General features: G+C 41.3%; 1 protein-coding gene across 1 annotated transcript in view; it reads right to left on the reverse strand.

The window, feature by feature from the left end:
• Positions 1 to 4,066: 4,066 nt before the first annotated feature.
• LRRC2 (leucine rich repeat containing 2) overlaps positions 4,067 to 21,659 on the reverse strand; it is a 1,026,596-nt gene continuing 1,009,003 nt past the window's right edge. The window contains exon 9 of the mRNA XM_069625672.1: positions 4,067 to 11,973. Coding sequence (XP_069481773.1) covers positions 11,924 to 11,973 — 50 coding nt within the window. The 3' untranslated portion in view covers positions 4,067 to 11,923. The remainder of the gene's footprint in view (positions 11,974 to 21,659) is intronic.

The following is a 21,659-nucleotide window of genomic DNA, read 5'->3' on the forward strand; positions in this document are numbered from 1 at the left end:
ACTTGAGCTTTGACCAGGAGCCACAGAAAGCTCAATTAACCAGAGAGACACTTTGATCCACAACAGACAGGAAGATTGGTGGGACTTAGTAGTACATGTTGTCTCCACTTACCTTGCCTGATGCAAAGCACTCTGGTTTTGACCTCACGCATAACAGTAGATTGTTGGTGGGGACCCAAGATTGGTTCATTAAGGTAGGCTTAGCTTGCACCAATCACTGAGGCCCATTTGGCTTTAAAAGAGGGCTGAGCCTCTCACTTAGCAGATCATCCAATGACTTTGAAAGGAGTAAGAAGAAGGACTCCTTTGGACCCTGGCTGAAGGTACAGTCTGCCTTACAGCTTCCGCCAGTGAAGGAAGGCCGGGATTTCCAAGAGGGAAGCAAGATCCCTTCCCTAAACATCACCCAGGGAACAGAGGGAGATACCGGACTCAGAGGACCCGTCCAGCAGCTCCAGAACCGGTACCCAGCCAGCACACAGCATGCCCTGTTAGGTTTTGCCAGCAAGCTTCCTAGGTGGGAAGTGCCAGAGAGTCTCTGAACAAAGTAGAAGGCTGTTGCCTGCAAACACTCTCCTCAACTTTGGGTCGTCCATCTTAAAGGACGACAGGAGCCCTGCAAAGAAGCTAGGAGGAGTGCCACATCAAGCATCAACCAGCGTCCATCTTTTAAAGACATTTTTTTAGGCTGTCTAGCCCTTGAACCGCAACTGGCTATACCGCCGACTGTTGTCATGCTGCAGTCACTATAACCATCCGAGTACCCGTACCAGCGTTCCAGATCTGCCAACCAGCACAGAGACAATGATTCTTGACTCTGAGCCACCATGTAGGACAGCCTGCGGCCGTCCGTCAAGACTCGCTTTCGAAATGTCTGCCGCCTGATACCCGCAGCTGTCTCTCATCTTGAACTCTGTCGCAGGAGCTGCAAAGCATCCTGGAACTGACTCAACGCTGTCGAGTTCAAGAACATCTCAAGCACCAGGTATATTGTGGTTCTGTGCCCCTCGCCCTTCTCCGAATTCCGCTAGTGGCATTTATGGACCCTTGCTCCCTTGGTGCAGAAACCGAATAATCTTGTACATTTAAGACTGATTGCTTTACCAACTACCCTCCTGTCAATACCCAGAGTACATCCCTTTCCTTCATGAAACTGTCTGTCCTCTGTGTTTCTTTACAGGGTTGTCTGTATTTTGTAGTGTGCTAGAACTGTCTGTTGCAATAATAATAAAGTCGATATTTTTATATAGCTTTGACTGCACAGTCCCTTTTATCATTGGGTAATAACAGTATTTTCGCTGTGCTGCAACTAACCAACGATCCACGACCTTGCAGAAATAAGCCTGCCGTTTCGTCCATGTCACCAAAATTGGAGGTTGATCATTTATTCGTGTTTCCAATCTGTGCGGATCCCTTCTAGTGCACTAGAGGTGTGGGGCTGATTGATGGTTTAGAAACCGATATTCATCCCTGGACCACTGGTGCCCTGGAGGTTGATTCGTCACAGTCCTAGTTGTCTGGCGGGTTATCCAAAAGCCTCTAAAAGACAACAGAACCCAACAGTCACAAGACTAGAGTGACAGTTTTATGAACATTGCTGCATTGCTATCAGATAGCCTGACACTGTTTTTCATAAAGAAAACAAAACATAAACCTTCCTGAATTAGACCTTTCATAATGATCCCAATTCACCACACTACGCAATCAGTAAGTTCTATGGCATGTTGATCCATCCCAAATAATCTGTTAGGTTCACCTACCTTTGATTGCTTATTAACATCCCCCTAAAAATATGCAATTTATTCAGGTTTATTGATATTACTTAGCTGATATATTTTTAAAATATATATATGTGGGTATCCAGTGTTTTTACTTCAGAAAAGTCATTGTAGAATGTGTTCACACCTCTTACTGATTGTTTACCACAAAATGAAGAGGAGAGGTATGACTGAGGCAATGTGGAAGGGGGAGAGAGTGGTGGGTGGCTGCAACAACAGACAAAATTGGTAAAAAAAACATGCGGTAAAAACAGTGAAAATGTGCAGTAAAAACACATGGAACCATATATTCTGCTCCATTGTCTACCCAGTATGCACACCACACTGATGGTCGGTAGGCATGCTTTATAATTAAGGTGCTTTGGAATAAGACGCTATATAAATAACACATCATTATCATTATAATGCCATATACATTTAAGAAATCAATAACAATTTCTTCAAGAGATTTGATACTTTCTGTAAAGAACATTGCTTTGACCTATACATATTGAATCCACTTGAACCAAAGTAATATAACGGATGCTTCTCTGTAAACCCCTCAAACTACTGCATTGGAGTACAGCTAGGGGGGTGATTAGATCTGAGGAGGGACACACAAATTGTGGGTGATGTTTGGGTATTTACCCACCCATTGACTGGCCATTGCCTGCTGATCCTCATTGCCATGCCCTCCCATTAACTACCCCACTGGACGCAAAATACATCCTTCTGGGATCTCTCTGAGTTAGTTCTATCATGCCATAACATCAAACTGCGGCATACTAGGGTAGTTTCTAAGCAGTCTACTGAGAGATAATGGCTTAATTGCTGTCTTAAATACTGCCTTTTTGTATTACTGCTGTAATAAAAATGTCTTAAGCACATTGGGCCTCATTATGAGTCAGCCGGTCCGGAAAGAACGGTGGTGGTAAACCCGCCACCACAGTTCTTTCCGGACCGGCTGATTCCGAGTCCTGCAGGTGGGAGCTGTTACTCCTGCCAGGTCTGACCTGGCGGGTTTAAAACCACCCGCCTGCAGGCAGACGTGGAAATACCGGCACCATTACAGCATGGTGCCGGTGTTTCCACTTCCCCATTCCCATGGAGTCCTATTGGACTCCATGGGAATGGGGATTTACCGAATTCCGCCTCGGGAATTACCGGTTCACCGGGGTTGTAACGCCCCTGTGATTTCGGGAATCACGGAGGCGGAATGGTAATACGAGTCCGGCAGTAACCTGCTAGTTTTTCCGGCTCAGGTACCGCCGGACTCGTAATGAGACCCATTGTGTCTTCAGCCACTTGATTGATTTGTGTTTGTTCCACCAAAGTCCTGTTATGAACAAACATTGACAAAGCCATCCATTTCCACGTATTGCTATTTTATGTGTAGGGTGTGCCGTTATGGCAGTGCCTGGAAGATGCCTATTACATGCCTATACAAAAGCTAGAACTGTTGGGGTTGCCAATGCTTATTATTCAAAGTGATATCATGATACACCTTATCCCATCTGCCCCAGTCCACTCCAAACAGACATACCCTCACGTTAACTTAGATACCGATAGGTGAGCGCAGAGGTTGAAGAGGGTGGGAGCGGTCGGGAGCGGTGCTCCTATACTTTACATTTTTAAGTTTCACCGTTCCTATACTTTTATTTTAAAAAGAAACCGTTCCTATACTTTTATTTTAAAAAGAAACCGTTCTGGAATGGTTTCGTTTTAAAATAAAAGTATCGGAAGAAGTTGAAGCTTGCACTTCAGTGCAGTGCACTGAACATTTCCATAAAGAGCAGGTATGTTTGTTTTGGGGTTTGATTGTGTGTCGGAGGGGGCATGGCGATGGGGTTTGTGGGGAGCGGGGGCAGGCAGCAGGGAACATAGTTCCACTACCTCTTTTCGTAAACTTCGACCACTGGGTGAGTGAAAGGAAGCTTGAAAAGTCGTTTTTGGCTTCTCTGGGAACCATACTCAGACCCGACCTTAGAGCCGAGAGAAAAATGGATTTAGAGGTATGGATTCAAATTCATTGAGGACAGGATGAATTCCTGGGGGCAGTATGGATGGCAAGCGGAAGGAGACGTGCCCTTGAGGAGTCCATGTATGCGCCTTCTAGAAATGAGGTGATCCACTGCATTGCAAACTTTATGCTAACAAAACGGGAATGCAGACTTTTCATATATGGTACAGGAACCTGTTTTAAAAGTATTATGTGAACAATCTGAACTTTCTTTTAATACTAGTGATATGTATTCTTGATCAGTAGGCCATGTGTGCTTACTGTAACACAAACTAGTCATTGGACACAATTCAGATTTTATATTTTATTTTTTATATAGTACAGACAGCATATGAAGCACTGGCCTTTCTTATGACTAATCACAAGAAATCTAATTATTATTTGCATTACAAAAATAGATCTTAAATTTAACACACAAACAAGTTTCATAAAAGTGCAAACCCAATGCAGGAATAATCAAAGTGGCTTTCGGTTATTAACTGTTTCATAAACACGCAAAATAATTCAATCCTGCAGCGACTCCTAGGGTGAATGTGTTTGTAGTGGGATCTTCTTTCTTCCATTGGATGCTCGTGCACCCTTTAAACCTTGGCAGGACTCCTCTTCACCCATTCGCCCCCTGCCTTCAGGATACATGCGTCCCAGTGTGGAACCAGTGATTCCAAAGTTCACTAATTGAAGATCTGTTGATCAGCATATGCCCTCTTTAGGGTCTCATTGTATTGCATTCTATCATTGATATTTGTTTTCTTACCATATCATCTAGTTTGCTTTCAAGGGCTCACTGCGCTTTGTTTTGATTGATTCGCATATCTGTAGTGCACTGTGCTCCCTAGCTACGCCTCCGTCAATGCATACAACCTTCGGTGCTTTCTTTGGTCTATGCCGGATGTTTCCATTGTTAATTACAATGCAGTTTCTGGATCTCTTCTTGTAAGATCTTAGTGCTTCTTGATAACATACTGATATCTTGACCCATTTTCACGGATGGTGGTCTAATAAAAACTGCAATACCATAAGTATGTGAGGGATTAGCCTATAATGTAATTCAGTGCTTCTCGTCAGATCAAACACAAAGGGACCAAAGGTTGAGAGGTTTAATACAGTCAAGCCATCATTGTAGTGTAATACATTAGAAACTCTCCTTTAAATTTAAATCATATGGTTAAGTTTGGCTTGAGGAGGATGTGTTTTTCTTTCAAACACAAACATGTTTTGAAAGCGTGATGGAGAATAATATATATTACTATTTTGTATTGTGCAATAAACATCTGGGAATTCTATATTGACCTCTGTCATTAGGGTCTGCCCTCACCACATCTAGTTTTGCTGGTAACCACTGCTGCTTGGACTGTCGAACTAAACACATTGCAGCTGACTGAGTAAACCTTGAAGGGTTTAGTTTGCTCTTTAAGTTATGGTGGTGGGGGGGTGAAAGAGGGACAATGCGACTAGTGCGATGCCACTCCAGCTGAGGGAACTCATTAACTTGTGGTCCTTTGCAAGCAAGTCTTTTTTTTTTACAATAGTTTTGTAAATTAAAGAAATTGGCCAATGCTGTTTGGGTTTGTCAAATTTATCATTCCATGTTCAGTCATTCACATTACCTAATTTAATGGGCAATATGCGGTGCGTTAACTTTAAATATTGCCGGTTTCTGGGCAGTGTAAAACATGCAACATTAAGCGAGATTCGGAATATGAGAAACTGATTGAGGCAGCCATTTTATACTGAGGAACTATTGAAGAATTATTGATGTGTACATCTTTATCGACATTCCTTATACACTTCATATTATGATGAGATTAAAACACTGGGGAAAGATGGGCATGTCCCATAAACCAGAATTTCTATGCCAAGATACATAAGTAACCCACTTGAATCGACCACCTGATTCTCTCACTGGCGCGCACCATTAGATTCTAGTCATGATGTGTTTACTTGCCCCATGATTATTTCTTACATACACATTTTGTAACAAACCATTTTTTGAGGGGATACTCATCACCTGGCTCTCTTTAATTTAAATAAAATCATCAATTACCTAAAATATGGACGCATCCCACATACAGGATATTTACCATGCGCCTGTAGACTAAAATGAAAAGATTCCATTCGAAGCAATACTTTCATAACATATTTTTTAAATACACCTATTTAAAGCCTTCTACACTGCCCACTTATTAAAACAAAAGTGCGTCTTCATACCAAAGTACTTTCCACTACATGTAACTTGTAGTTTCCAATGCATTTTGTCAAGATAACAATGTAGAAGATTCTAAACAAATGTGTATTCAACATTTGACCCATATTGGATATTTGTCAACTTGTTGAAGCAAATATTGACCATCAAGAAAAAAACCGAAAATCCCAGGTCTGTGTGGGTTAAGGCTATAGTATGACCACGAGGAAATCTTGACGAACCTCGGTAGCAATAGTATGCTATGTGTACTGCAATTGTAGTTCATACTTTCTCTTAATCTCACTAATTTGCCAATATATCCCTCACTGATAACCCATGTTATCCTAAACACTAATTGATGACAAAAATTGTTACCATAGGCAAAAGTAAAATAGCATCTGGCTGACTGATGCCATTTCACCTTCGGCTTTCAATTTGTTCCTGTGCCGCCTCGTCAGGTTTATCCTGCAGGATTTCCTAGCGAGTTATCGATTTAAGCCTCCCCACACTGATGATCACAAAGCATGCCTCATCCTTTCTCACCCTTTTGCCCCACCCTTCATATTTTTTATCAGAGCTAAATGCAATCATTTTGGTTTCAATCTGAACGTGTAGTCACATCTTACTCTATGTATTACAATGTAATTATAATATATATATATATTTTTAACATAGTTTTATTTGTTCATTTTATTTTCATTATATCCACCTAATGAATTGACCTTCCATTTTGTCACATAGTCTCATGCTTTTTCTGGGAGAATATAGGCACTATAAAGCAGTAAATATAAAACCAAAATAAACCCTTGCATCTACAAATAAAGCTTTATTTCATTAAACCATTAAACATTCAACTTCTGGAATTAATACTTATAAACACCCTGAAGAGTGGTGCCAGTCAATCAGGAGGTGAGGAATGCAGAGTAGCAGAATATATTGGTTGGCATAAGCCTGTTACTTTCCTGCCTTTCCAGACTCCTACTTGACTCCCAAAGCCGCCATGTTAATTTCTTTGACCAGTGCCCCTGGCCTCCCTCATGACTCCTTGTTCTCCCCACCTGGCCCTCCTCTGAAACCTGTCATCCCGATCTAACTTCCTCCTCCACACACCATCCCCCCACTTACCCGTCCCTTGCTTGTTATTATTCTGGCTCCTCATCCTGTCGTTTCACCAACCACCAGGGAAATAGTAATGGTAAAAATGTCAGACATTTTTGTTTGTCGTTTTTTAAAAATAGGGAAATCGGTAAATGTGGGACATGAAAAGCTGGTTTCCCATAAACAAACAATGCACTAGCACCCCGAACGTTGGTCTTTAGTGCCCTGAACGTAATAGCCTTAACTACCTCAGTCTGCGGCATGCTTTAGTTGAAACAGGCCCGAGACCTTGCCATAGTCCTTGCTTCGCTCAGACCTACCAAAGCCTGGCCTGGCGGGCTGTTACCATCGAATCCTACCCCAGACAATGGTAGTTAACACTACAATGTATCCATGCAACAAACAATAAGGGACACATACAGTGGTAAATAGACCCACATTGTGAAATCCTTAGTAGCACTTGCACCAAATAAAGTGGTGAAAATGTATACTTTTTCCATTAGAACTATAAAGATATGATGTATGCCAAATCATTTTTTAACATAGTGGTATTAGAATATATATTTGTGTTATTATCATATAACAATTTAGATATTAAATACATTTGTTGTGATTTATTTGTAGCTATTGTCTTTTGCAAGAGACCCTATGTTGGTTTACCGCCTAATTGTTGAATGTTCATTTTTATGTTTCTTGACTTTCTAAATGCTATGCTAAGAGCACAGATAGATGGATTGTATTATAGTTAAATGATATGTTCATTTGGAAAATCATATATGAAAGATGTTGGCACAAAAAAAGGAAATACATACTTGAAATTCATTAAATTGAACATTAGGATTAGCGACTTGAGACCATATGATACCTGCTTTTAAAAAATCAACACCACTGCCACTAGAAAAATACACATTTTAAGATGCCGTGATATCTATGTCTAGAGTATTAAGAACATGCACCATACATATCATGTATCCTGCATGCCTTCCATTGCTTGCCTTCATGCCTGTGATACTCCCAGAACTCGTCCAGTTCTGTTAGTGTTTCTAAATTCAAGTACAAGAGGCAAAGGACAGATGGTTCTGTTTGCATCTCTGTCTATCTGTTCTTCTTACTTGAATTTAATACACATTTTTATTTTATTTGAAAGGGACATCTACCTGTCCTCTCTCTTCAGATGTAAACAAAATCATGACTTATCTAGAAAACGGACATGTTGCATTACAGCCTACACAGCTCCAATTATGGGACAGCATGAAGTAAAGATAAACAAAACTGTCTATTGAAAAAGCTGAAATCTCAGCTTGTTCATTTCCTGATGTTTCTGATTCATTTAATTCTCTGGCTTTGAAATATGCTAATCTCCATCACTTGATTGGTGACACACTAACAACACCCAAAAGGCTCCTTGCCCAGCTATTAAAAACCAAAGAAACAGCAACACAATCTTTCAAATTAGTATATCCATTACAAGGGTGTCCAGTTAAAGGGTCGAAAGCAAAAGGGTTGAATGCAAAAGGGTCGAGTGCATTCGACTGAAAACCAAAGGATCGATTTAAAAAAATATATATATATATATTTTTTTTGCTCTAGTGTAGCTTTAAAAGGGTGTTTTTAACCCAAAAACAGGGGTTTGGGGGTGGAACCCCCCACCCAAAAAAACAAAAATAAATTCGATCCTTTTTTTCGGTTGAATTGACTCGACCTTTTTTTGCGATCCTTTGACCTACAACCCATTACAAGCATGTCATTGTTGATTTCCTTTGTATACAAAAGTCTAACAATGAAAAACAATAAGAAATTAATTTGTTATGCACTTTGCATTGTAGTTCAAAACGTAGGGATACTTCGCCTTCACCCTAGGGATTTAATTGCCTGGGTGAGACAAAACAGAAAGCCAATTCCAGTGACTCGGGCACCATGAAGGGCCTGCCTCCAAGGAAGAACGGATGCTATGGCTGTCATAGAGATGCCATGCTTTTTAGGTGGCTGTAGGGCCTTGTAATCCAAAATGTATGAATTGAAGCATCATAGATTGGGCTTTATCTTGGTGCAATGTCTAGAGTGCTTGTTCTGATGAACTCCATTACCAATTCATTCCTGCTTCATCAGACACACAGAGTTCGACATTCCCAGGAAACACTCACATGTGCAGGACCAAGGTAGTATTCTAAATCTACAAAGCCATAAATGACAGTCCCACAACCATTTCATCTTAGACAACGGCAACCTGGAACTGAACAAGCAAACAAAACTGTGCTGGATCCTTGCCTAGGTATTTCGAGAATCTCCCTCTCTGGAACTCATAAAAAGCTCTCTTCTGAAAGTCGAAGTGAAGAAACTTAAAATTCAGCAAATAAAAGATTGCCTAAATAATATATCCTAATAATACTGTAAATGCTAAGCAATGACGTGATCAGGATATCCCAACTTTCTGAATTCGTATGAAAGAAAAACGAGATTTGATCCATCTATTGTGGATGGTTAATACACAAAACTAATGTCCCAGAAAAGCCTTGCAACAACGACAACTATCCCAACTCACTAAATAATACAATCTTCAATTTTCCAGAAAATAACGATACATGTGTCAAAGACCAGTTACAGCCTCCTCTCTACCCTAGAGATCATCCACACACACTCATTTGTTTGTAATATATCCTGACCTTGGTAGCTACCTCAGTAATACAGTGTTGGCTATCACGCATGGTTAAGTGGTCAGCCATGCTGCTTCTCTCAGGTATATCTGATAGAGACATCTATGTCACCCTCCTTTATTTCTGCAATCATCTCACATTTGGTAAATATTGATTATAGAACATACAGAAAAGTCGCAAATGTTTATTGCAATGGTACTCTCTTTTTCCTGGCCTCTTTAGATAGCCAGAACTGTCTCCCATTGCAATTACTTCAAATCAATTCGTGGGGAAGTAATTGTGTACATGTATTTAAAGGTTAAGGGGCATAAAGGGAGGTGTTGGGGTAGGGATGATAGTGAATGGAGAGGAAGGGATGTAGGCTGGAATCCCACCATTAAAAATCGAAGTAATTGCAATGAGGTACATTCCCACAAAGTAATTTAATGTGTTGTAACAATGTAGAACCCTACCACAATGTCCTAATTATTGCAACTAAGGTCAAAGTGCTCACAACTAAATACAAGCACAATATACAGGTATGCATCATGGTTTAAATCGATAAACGTTATTGCATAGATCATAAAACCTTTATTGCTATAATACTTGAAGCACTTTGTAACATTATTCATTCAAAAGTGAGCGGATTTTCCATGACCAAAGTAAGCATACGGACAATAAAACAAAAGAGGATTTTCTCAACAGAGGTGAAATCAGAGGTTTCTCTCTGCAGAGCAGTTTACTCTTCTGTCCTTAAAAAGATCACTGCGTGCAACACATCTTGTAGGAATATACACTACCATGCCGCTAAACCATTCACTATTAGGCTTCAATTCAATGGCACCCTGAAGAAAACAACTTTCTACTGAAACCTGACAAGAAGGCCTTCATCTTGATATTAAAAAAGATATATGGCAGTTATCGTGTCACATATGCCTGACACCAAACTTTGGGAAGCGCCTCTACCTGGGAATTCCATCAAATCAGAAAAAAGCCATTGGGATGGGTCCCACCCATCCTTCATAGACCTCATCTCCTATACAACAAAGACCATTCAATGGTTACATGAAGGCAATATAATACTCCCTGCCTCCAACACACCATACACTACAGTAAGCCAACAAACTGTACTTCTGAAAGGGTATCTTACTACATTCTAGAAAGAAATCACGGAAAAGTACTTCAAACGTTGTGTTTCTAGCCTCTCGCTCTATAATGTGACTCCATAACACATTCTCACAGCACTTCTAGGCAGCATTTGAACTTTCTGATAATTATCCAAGAAGAAAAGGCCCGACGATTTATAAAAGGTTTTGAAAATATGATGACAGGGAAGATGCACAGCAGGCACTTTGTTAATCCATCCGCTTATCCTGTTGCCCTCCCGTCCTAATTGTGGCAGTAGGCACTGAAATAATTTGCATGCATATTTAATTGCAGGTCCAAATGGCTTTCAGATTAGGCATATCATCAGCCCCACACAGTCTTTCCTCGAATGTTCATGAAGAGAGTCTTCCTGCATACACTAGGACTGTTCACCCAGATGTCTTTGTTCAAGCCGATTGATTGCAAAGATCTGAGCACGCTCTGTTCCTTCAATTATGTCAAACTGTCATGCAGTTAATAACAACTTAAAGAATTCAGATGCAGGATAGGTACAGAATTAACATTTGGACAACAACATATATTGAATAATTGAGTGTGGTGCACTTATTTTTCACTTACAGTCTATGTACTATGTCTCATATCACAGCACAACACATGCATACATCTTCAAAACAGTTTTAACTCTAGTGGTTTCTAGAACATCTACAATTTACCAAGAGCCTCACCTATTTGAAGAATACATCACAACACATTTACATCTGTAATGAAGCATGTACAAGCAACATTATTTGGTCTTAAAGTATTGCACCGATGTTATAATTGGTGAGACGAAGAATAGCTTTTTACATTCAAGATCAATACAACATCACGAGCAGTTCAGGGGAACCACCAACTAGCACTTTATGGTACAAGGAAGGTACTAGTCAACAACAAAGTGCTTACTGTTTCTCACTAGCAAAGAAATGTGTCAAATACACAATACATTCCCATGAAAACACTTCATAATCGGTATATCCTGAAGGTTAATTCACGTCGACCTTCTCAGGACACCTTCCAAATAAAATGGATAAAACAGGATGTGAATTAAAGTTTTCTTCCATTAATTCTTTGCACGATGGGATGCTCTTTAAAGATGCAGACTCAGCGATATCTTAGTTGTATAGCAGGGTGCGGTTTCTGCAACAATAGAATAAACATGTTATTGAGATTTATCATCAAGGCGAGAGCAGACACCTTTTCAATATGTTTTTCATCTTCAAACATAATGGCAAATAAGTCAAGTTTAAGTTATGGAAGTGAGAGTACTGAACAAATTTAAGGAGAGTGTCAGAAGTACTCCTTATTTGTTCACTTGCAGGCTTCTTCTTTCTCGCCGAACGCCGACCCTCGAAGAGGTAAGGTTTGCCCCTGGAAGAAGCCACACTGTCCGCCTGATGAACCTAGCAAGACCGAGTGGCAGCTCTACAGCAGCCCTAATGGGTGAAAAAGCCTACAGGCATAAAAAAAACCTGGGTCTGACGTTCTGTCCAAGCGGGATCCAGATGTAGAAAGACCAGTTTTCTGTAAATCGCATCAGCTGGTGAAGCAAAAGCACCAGAGGTAGATGCACAGGGAGAGCTTGTAGCGAAGCAGATCAGGTAGCGAGTAATAGAACTGCAGAGTGTAAACACACAGGATAGTGACAAGCAATAGAAAAGTCTAGAGAATGCTGTACAGAACAAGAAAGAAACGCTGGAGAGATACTGAGGAAAACTAGCGGCTTACCCATAGATGCATCATAAGGGTTGTAACGCATCGTGCGGGGCGCTCCTGTACTGCCGATATTCTGAGAGCGGGGCACCATCTTGGATCAAACACTAGTCCTCTGAGCATAACATGAGGGAAGAACGTGGTGGCGCATCAATGGTGGTGCCTCTAGGCATGCCATAACTTCCATCTGTTGGGAATCATGACAATGGGATCTTCTAGAGGGACTCTTCTGGAAAACATTTCTCAGCTTTCCTAAGAGTGTCATATCATTTGCTCTGAGCTGGGTTTACTTTCTCTAATGGTTCTGATGCAATGGAAAATACACTATATAGAAAATACTTAAAGGTGATGAGAGTTCATTGTTTAAGATCATTAGGAGTGCAATATTCTCAAGAAATGATGCCCCTTGGTAACCTGGGAAGGCAAATGTGTGGAATGGATTCACGATTTTTACGATTTTGAATTGAAAACTTGAAAAAAAATGTCTAATTGTATAATTTGCAGAGCTCCGTCAGAAGCAGAGACACTATAACACCTTTTAATAACCTGCCCATTCTTGGTGGAGCAACAGGGTTTACACTTGGAAAAGTTTATAAAACTCTACCAGTTCCTCACGCCAGAGTCGTGGTGGCCGAAGCTATTGAGTGGAAACTCAGTTCCTTTGACATTGGCAGTAGTTAGGTTTTTGAGGTAGTTGGAATTGTAGATTGTGTTTTAACTTGTGTACCTTAATGGATAAGGTAATGAGGACAATGTTTAATAACCAATTGATTATACTTTTCTAGATTTTATCTATAATATGAAATCCAAAACTGTATTGGATTTGTTGTATGTACTAGCCAAACATTTGACCACATGTCAACCGCTTACATAAATAAAAAACAAAAAAAATAACAAAAATAAAAATGTTTTACTATTGGCTGCAAGAGTGGGGCTTACGTTCAGTTAATAGGTGCAATGGGAATGGTATTCCGGGGAGTTACATGTTCATTGGTTATAAGTGCAAAACAACATTGGATTATCTGTGTATCTCTCTAAAAAACTGGGAAAGCATTAATGACTTCCAATTTATTATGCCCTCAACTTAACGTTGGAAATAGGTCGTGAGGTTACCAATGGTGAATATATATCCCTGATGCATAACAATGCTGGGAGTACGAATAAAAAAAAAATTTGATGCAATGTGAGTGTTAGCGAAGTAACCCAAAAATAAATCATTTTAGGTAATAGCGAGTTATTGATGTCCATTTTAGACTCCAAGCTTCTGCAGCATCGGGTTTGAACTCCTATTATAACGTAGTACCGTGTATTTCATCAAATTATTTCACAGAGATACAGGTCTTTAAAAGAACGAGGGGGACAGTCCAGTTTAATGAGGATTGTAAATTGGTCAAAGCAGAGTAGATGACTGCTCTAAGGTCGGAAAACCAAGACTAGTAAATGGTTATGCAAGCTAAAGCAGCATTTAAGAAGGTTACGTAGAAAAGTGGAACTAGAGGAACAGGATTGAGAAGACCTGTTACTGGCTGCCGCACAACCTAATTACAGGGCATTCTGGGAGTTGGTTAATCATGGTCCGAAACATAGGAGCCGCAGTAATATAGTTAACTCCAATGTGCAGGATAGGGTGTGTGTAAAACATTTCACTGCCTTATATGCAAAGCCTCCCACTAGAACCAACTTGGGAGACTCCATATCAATGGCCGGTCTGACCCATAACTCTTGGCACTTGCTGTTAGAGAACTGTAGTTGGCCGTGTGGGGAAGCCGCTCTGTCTGAATAGACAAACCAGAGAGGTGGTTCCCTAAGACAGCAAACCTGATATCAGTGAAAAAAACCCTGTGAAGAGCGAAAACCCTGGATGACACTTTGGAATGTACGACTCCCATTCCCGAGGCAGTGATGACATGATGGCTACAGAAACTATGAGGAAACGTCAGCAGCCGGAGCAAGGTAGGACACAAACAGAGGTAGCAGATCCAAGTAACCACAAAGAACAAGGAAGAAAGGGAACAGGAGCCAGAGGATTCCAGCAAGAAGGGTATCCAAAGGAAAATTGCAGATAGGAAAAGGAAAATGGCAAGAAAGAGGCAAGGCGCACCATTTTTAGCAACTTACGCATTAAAGTGCACCACATGCTTCCTGATAAGGACTGCAGTGTGGAGGATCAGCAATCATTCCCTGGAACCGGAAACGAGGCATCAAGAGCCCCCGGACACCATCTTGGAATGGGTATCTGTACTAGTCCAGTTGCCATCTTGGGAAGGGTGCAAGCCATTCCGGTGAGCTGACCACAGCTCCAGTGGTGAAGCAGGCTGTGCCTAGCCATGACACTCCATCACTGAGATTGGCTCTGATTTAGCCCCTATGATGAATGGAGAGTGATTTCCATACCCTGAAACCCACAAGCAAAAGGAGCCTATATACATGACGTTCATGGATTTGAGCACTATGTTCGACAAAGTAAACAGGGCAAAGTTATGGCAGTGCCTTGACAACATGAATTGTCATAAATAACTCACTGATATTCTTTTGAGACACCATAGCAATAATTCGGCATTGGTTCAATCCAGGAATAATGAACACTACACGCCCTGATTCCCAGTGGATTCGAGGGGTACAACAGGGTTGTGTCCTGGCCGCTATTCTTTTCTCATTATGTATCAATGGCCATACCGAATCATTAATGTCCTGCAATGCTGATGTTCCAGATTTTGAAAGATGCCATATACCAGTCTTAGCATAGGATGATGATCATTATAAAAGCCGTTGGAAGCCTATGCCAAATTCATGAACAGTCTTAATGGTGCTAAATCTGCTGAATTAATCTGTAACCCCAGGGGTAAGTCGATTAAAGATAAACCACAGCATTCCTTGGTCAATAACAAATGCCTTCAATTTACAGAGTCCTTTGATTATCTGGGGATTTCTTCTGTTTTTAATCGGGATGTGCATGTGGCAAAAGGGCCTCCAGGATGTCGCAAGCAATAGGGGAAATAAAGAGGTTTTCCAAAGTCTAGAAGGCCCAACCCCTTCCAATTAATGTATGGGTATGTAAGGGCAAACCAAAAGCGATAGTCCTATATGGTGCAAGTGTATGCGGTTTTGGGAACACCTCAGGCTATCTGTCCTCGAGAACTCATTCATGAAATATATTTTGTGTTTACCACAGTCATCACCTAATTATGCAGTCCTTAAAGAGCTCCATGTAACACCATTAGAAGATGAACTGAGAACGTAACCTGTGAAGCTACGGCTAAGGGTCTGGGTAAATGAAAAGTCTGTCTTGAGCAAGGACATTTTGTCATACTTGATGAATAACAAAAAAAATGTTTTGAAGATCCCATGGATGGCTTTGTATTGAAAAGGTCCCTTCAGGGGGATTATCTATTTCAACAATGGTCCTACCCTGACCAAACCCTTGGTAGATAGAATGAACTCTGACCTGTGCCTTAGACGTAATTTGGGAAGAGAACAGTTGGAACTTGAAAAATCTGCTAATAGAGATATATCATTTTCTCCGAGGGACAGCGGCCGGGCTATTAAACATGGCCAAAGGTAGGAAGCGATCATGTCCTTATTACCAGAGCCAGGATTAATGCCATTTATCTGAATGATATCACTGCGAAGTGCACAGCCCCTATCCAGCTAACTACCCCTGTAGGATTTGCAAGGCTGATATGGAGGACTTATTACATACATTCTTCTTATGTCCTTCCTATAAAGTATCCCGCCAGCGCTTCTTGATCCCACTCCTTAAACCTTTAAATGTCAGACAATGCAGACCAGTTCTGTTTTTTTCTGAAAGCTAGCACACCTCAGATTGCATGGTCACTGTTAGGTTTTCTTAAATATATAATGAGTGTTAGAACTAACTTGCTAAAGGCTGAGTGGGTAAGGGTATTGCTAGAGGATTATGAAATCTTTCCCATCACTTTGCCTTTGTGACGATTTGTCTTATTTCTGATGCTGATATATTTATTCATTTTATTTTCAATAAGGCTTGTGTTAAAGAAAAATCGAATTGAAAGGCGAGCTAAAGGTTTTTAACAGATTATATTATGCCTTGTATTGGATTTGGTGCAGCAATTTTATATTGTTATTCCATTGCAAATTGGATGGAATTTGGATTTACAAATAAACTTTGTAATTATTTTGTACATATTTTCAATATGTTTTTCACCTGAAAACATAATGGCAGATCTTAAGCACTAGGGTGTAGTGGCCTTCCCATTTTCTAGTAAGAAGTGGGTAAGGGACTACCTTTCTGTGACATGAAAGTGGCAATTGTTTTCTAATCTAAATAAATAGGGTCGCCATGCATTTGTGGGAATTTTAAGATCAGTCCAGAAATGTAGAGATTTCTTCACAGTACACAATGCATATGGGTTTTGTGAAAGAAGTCAAGCGAGTGAACATGGAATGTGGCACATACAAGTGAAGAGTGTGCTAACATTTGATTGTGCAAGCATCCTACGGAAAGATCCTAAAGAGGTTGCACTGATAGAGTGTTTCATGGTCAGATAGACAGGGGCATTCTGTTAAGCTAATTCAAATTAATTCCAGGTCTAGGGCCTTGAACCGGGATTCAATATGCTCTTGCAGACGTACATTAATGTTGAAGCAGCTATAAAAACAGCGGGTGAGAGGCAATCACACAACAACAAAGCCTAAAGGGTTGATAGCTTTTTGCCTAGGTGCCCTAATATGTCAGTTTATCAACATGGAGGACAGATGTCAATTAGGAATGTTGTAATCTGACCTGACATTACCCAGAATATTCTATTAACTGGCACCTGCCATTGCCAGTAACATTATCTTTCTGGTTACTAAAATGGTGGATAGCAAATCTTAGGGGCTGGACAACTGAGGGTCCTAGATGGTGGATTGCCAATCAACAGAACACAAAGCTGTAAGCTTTGTTATCCCCCCCATTTTTGCTTTTATTTCTGCAGTGATGTAACACAAAATGATGGGCCCTGCTAAGGGCTCACCCACAAGCTCCTCAAAGAAGTGTATTCTGCACCACAGTCTCTTGTACTGACTTGGGCTACCACTCATGCCTAGTAATTTTGATGATCATGCTGCCGCAGTGGTATACTGCAGACTGCACTAGGTGAAAGATGTAAGGTTTTGAATCAAATCTTTCATCTTTCACCTAACTTAAAAACAAGAGGTGTGGCACCTGGCCCTTGGCACCTATATGCTGTGCACATTGAAGTAGCAGAGGCTGCATTTGGTGCCAGCAGGATGGGTGGCTTCTGAGGGGAATTGTAAATGATTCAAGGTCAGTGGTGGGAGAGGAATATCTTTAGTGCAGGGACATTAACATCTTCGATATTCTTGAGATTTAACAGAGAAAATGTGTTAAAAAAGCTATACAATTTACGATTGGTTTACTAGAGTAATGCATGGACAAATCTAATAGGGGCAATGTGGCAAACCCTACACAGGAGCATTTGACAGAATGTTCATGATAGCTAGGTTCACAACATATGCCATTGCAAGTCATTTTTATGCAGCTGTGCCTACAATATATCCCAACATTGCCAGTGTAAATCCTTTCATGAACCCAAAATACATTACAGCATTCCTAGTGTAAAGCACTTTGATTTTGTTGCCAAGATCGGTGTCATTATGGTAACTGTAAATAACTTTTATGAAGCTGTGAGCACAATCTAGGCTTGTACGGTCCCTGTAAATCACATTGATGGAGCTGCAGCCACAATCTATTACAAATCTCACAGTAAAACAAATTGGATGATGCACAAACACAATAAACACACATTGTCACTAACAATAACTTCCATGATATAGCTGCATGCTGCCACACAGATGGATGGATTGCGCATACCCACACATCACCCGCCAGCAACTCCACGCAGATAAATATGACTCACTAATAAATAAATCAGAGGCAAGAAGCAAGGAGATGTGCATACTTAAACTCAGCGAGTTCAAGAAGGAAAGAATCAAGGCAGACCTTCTCTGTCTACGCCCCAAAACTCTGGAATCTCCTCCTAATCACCCCTTCACTTTTACATTTCAGGACAGAGCTCAAGAAACTGCTCTTTAAGGAATGGCTTCTCCAAATGCCTAGGTCCACAGCCCCTCCACTCTCATCCCAACCTGAGACTAGGCGATGTATCCCCTCCCTGTTTCCAAGGATGGTTACTTATAGATTTCTTGGTATTAAACTGCCTGCCCTCCCAGCTTCTAGCTTCCCACTCTCTTGTATCTCTGCTTCCCTCAGCGTGTACTTCCCCCTATGAATTGTAAAGCCCTCCATTGCTTCCTGAAGCTGGGTCCATGCTCAATAAACACCCCAATAATAATAATCATACTTATGAGACACTGCAAACATGTATTTTAGGGCACTCAGCATGATCTTGCGTAGTCATATTTGCATTCAGTCATTGATGTCATTTTGGGGTCAGCAGGTGTCACTGCTCTGAGCCCTGGTGAATTTCCTGCAACCCCTGGCACTGCCTCTGCGGCCACTGGTCAGGGATTACAGAGGTGGTGTCAGTGACATAACAGGAGACCCACAGCATGGAGGCCCCCATGCCATGTCCTGGGGGAGCTTGAGACTCCAAAAAGAAATGATTTATATCTAAAGTCTGAATGCATAATTTCTTTTGTGGCGCAAGATGGATGTGCTCCAGCTCCCCCATCTCACGCCACAAAGGAAATTATAATTTATTTTGCAGATGGAGATGGCGTGACTCTATCTCGAGCTTTAAAGGATGATTTCCTTTTGTGATGCAAGATGGAGGCACTTAGTCTGCACTGCGCATGTCAGGAAGCTCTCCCTTCTTGAGAGCTTCCTGGTTCCTGCCTGTGCTGTGGAGCCTGAAAAGAAGAAAACAAACTTTGAAAGGAAGACCAGAAACATACATTCATTTTGAAGCCCAGGATGACGGAGAACCTGCAAATGATGGTTCCAGGGCTGCTGCTTAGTAGTTGAGCCCCACAATGAAAAATGATGGTTCCAGGGCTGCTGCTTAGTAGTTGAGCCCCACAATGAAAAATGATTACCCATGACAGTCTTCCAGGACTACAAACGCCAATTTGAGGATAGACATTGGGTGAGGTGCATATTAACACCCTAGGGTGGGAGCTTAGGGATCCCAGCACGCATGCATAGTTATGGATCTGGGAACATACCCAAGTCCAAGCGGCTGGTAGAAAATTAACCAAACTCAGAAGGGTGCCATGGAAGCCAGAGTGCCTACTTCCCTAAAAGGGTTGTCATGCACTGCCTCTTAGTTTGGTTGCCTTCACCATGGTATACCACCAGCAAGTGAGATTGGAGGAAAACAGAGTCATAACATGCAAGTTCTGAGTTGCCTAGGGTGGAATCTGAGAATAGAAGGAGCCCTAATCATTGACCTTTTTAGTAGCACAGAGGTTTGAGTAGGGTGATTGATTCAATTGTCTCCTCTAAAAATCAGGTAATGCCCAATGGACACCTTATGGGATTAAAAAGATTTGTTTTTCCAGCCAGTCCTGGTTTGTATGGGGGGGTCGAATATGCGCCATCACAGCCCACGGGTAAACTATATTTTATATCAGGATTGGGACCACACATCGATGACGTTACGTCAGCCACACATTGTGTTACCCATGAATCTTTATTCATCATGATCTATGTGTTTATCAATCCGGAAGAAACTCAGCTCAGTGCTCCTCAACGCTTCTCTGTTGTTGAGCCTCCAGGTCATGGGACCTTGGTAATTTGCAAACAGCCCTCAGCTTTGTGGAGCTTTCGCTTCCTTAGTAAACCTTGGTAACTTTTGGCTCTGCCCTTGTGGACACTTACTCTTGGATTTGTTTTTTTCCTTCTTTTTTTGTTTGGTTTTCTTGGGATTTCAGTGACCTTTGGATATTGTATCTTTTTGTTATATAATTATTCTTTTATAACACTCTCGATACCGGGAGACCGGGATTCAAATCTGTATTGCTATGCGTTGTTTTGCTTTAAAGACAAATGCATTGCCCCTGAGCTATCCTCCCAGTGCTGCTTTTCCTTTCCTTCTGGATTACTTGATTTTTTAAGCTTCTTCCTGCCCCAGGAAGTAAGTCCTTTGACAACCTTTCTGGCTATCGGTCAGGAAAATTGGGTAGCCGGGGTTGGTTGTGCTTTCTTTTATGTCCGATTCCTGTACTCGTTTTCTGTTCTTGTTTTACAGCTTCGTGGGGACGGTAAAGAGGCACAGGCTCTGCCACAACTTAACGGACCCACAGTAGTCTAAAGGTTGTTATTGATTTCTTTAGTCTTCTGTGGGTTATTGGGGTTTGAGGAGAAAAGCAGCAGCCCGTTAGTCAATCTTGACAATGTCCTGCCAGAGGTGCGTGAGTGCTGCAGTGCGGATTAAGAGTAGGGCACACTATGTCAGCCACCATATGATATCCCTAGAGACTTGGCAGATGCATGAAAAGGGTGTCCAGTCAAAGGATCGAAAATAAAGGATCGAATGACCTTTTGTTCGAATACAAAAGGATCGAAAAAAAAAGGGTCGAATTTTATTTATTTATTTATATATTTTTTTAGTTTGGGTTGGTAAAAAAAGTGTTTTTAATAAAGAAAATGGGGGGTACAATAATAATTTAAAAAAAATCGACCCTTTTTTTTGGTCCTTTGTCGAACAAAAGGCATTCGATCCTTTTGTTTTCGAAACTTTGACCTACAACCCATGAAAAGTAGTACGGATTTGTAAGGCTGAAGGGCTTTGTGACAATGTCAACTGCTCGGCTTGCAAGGTGTTTGGAAGGGTGACTGGGAAGGCCATGCCCAACCACCCACTATGGGAGATGGGATGCGGGGCAGGATGGGGAGGATCCCAAGCCGCCCCCACAACACTGGGGGCATAGAGCAGGGGACCACCACATGGCTCATGCTGCCACTACTGCCCCTTTAAGAAATCAGATTCAGAATATTGTAATAACATCTGCACGCCCTGTAAGCCTGGCATGCAGTGTTTGATACATTTTCTTACCTGTCAGAACCTCTCCTCAGTATAATGAATCAGAGGGGTTGGGAGCAGAGAGGGGGGCAACCAGGCCATCTTGGAAACAGTGGAGACAGGCACCACCTCAGGAGGGTCACCAGA

This window comes from Ambystoma mexicanum, chromosome 6p, assembly GCF_040938575.1.
Source record: "Ambystoma mexicanum isolate Mex_15411 chromosome 6p, UKY_AmexF1_1, whole genome shotgun sequence".
NCBI classification, from domain to species: Eukaryota; Metazoa; Chordata; class Amphibia; order Caudata; family Ambystomatidae; genus Ambystoma; species Ambystoma mexicanum.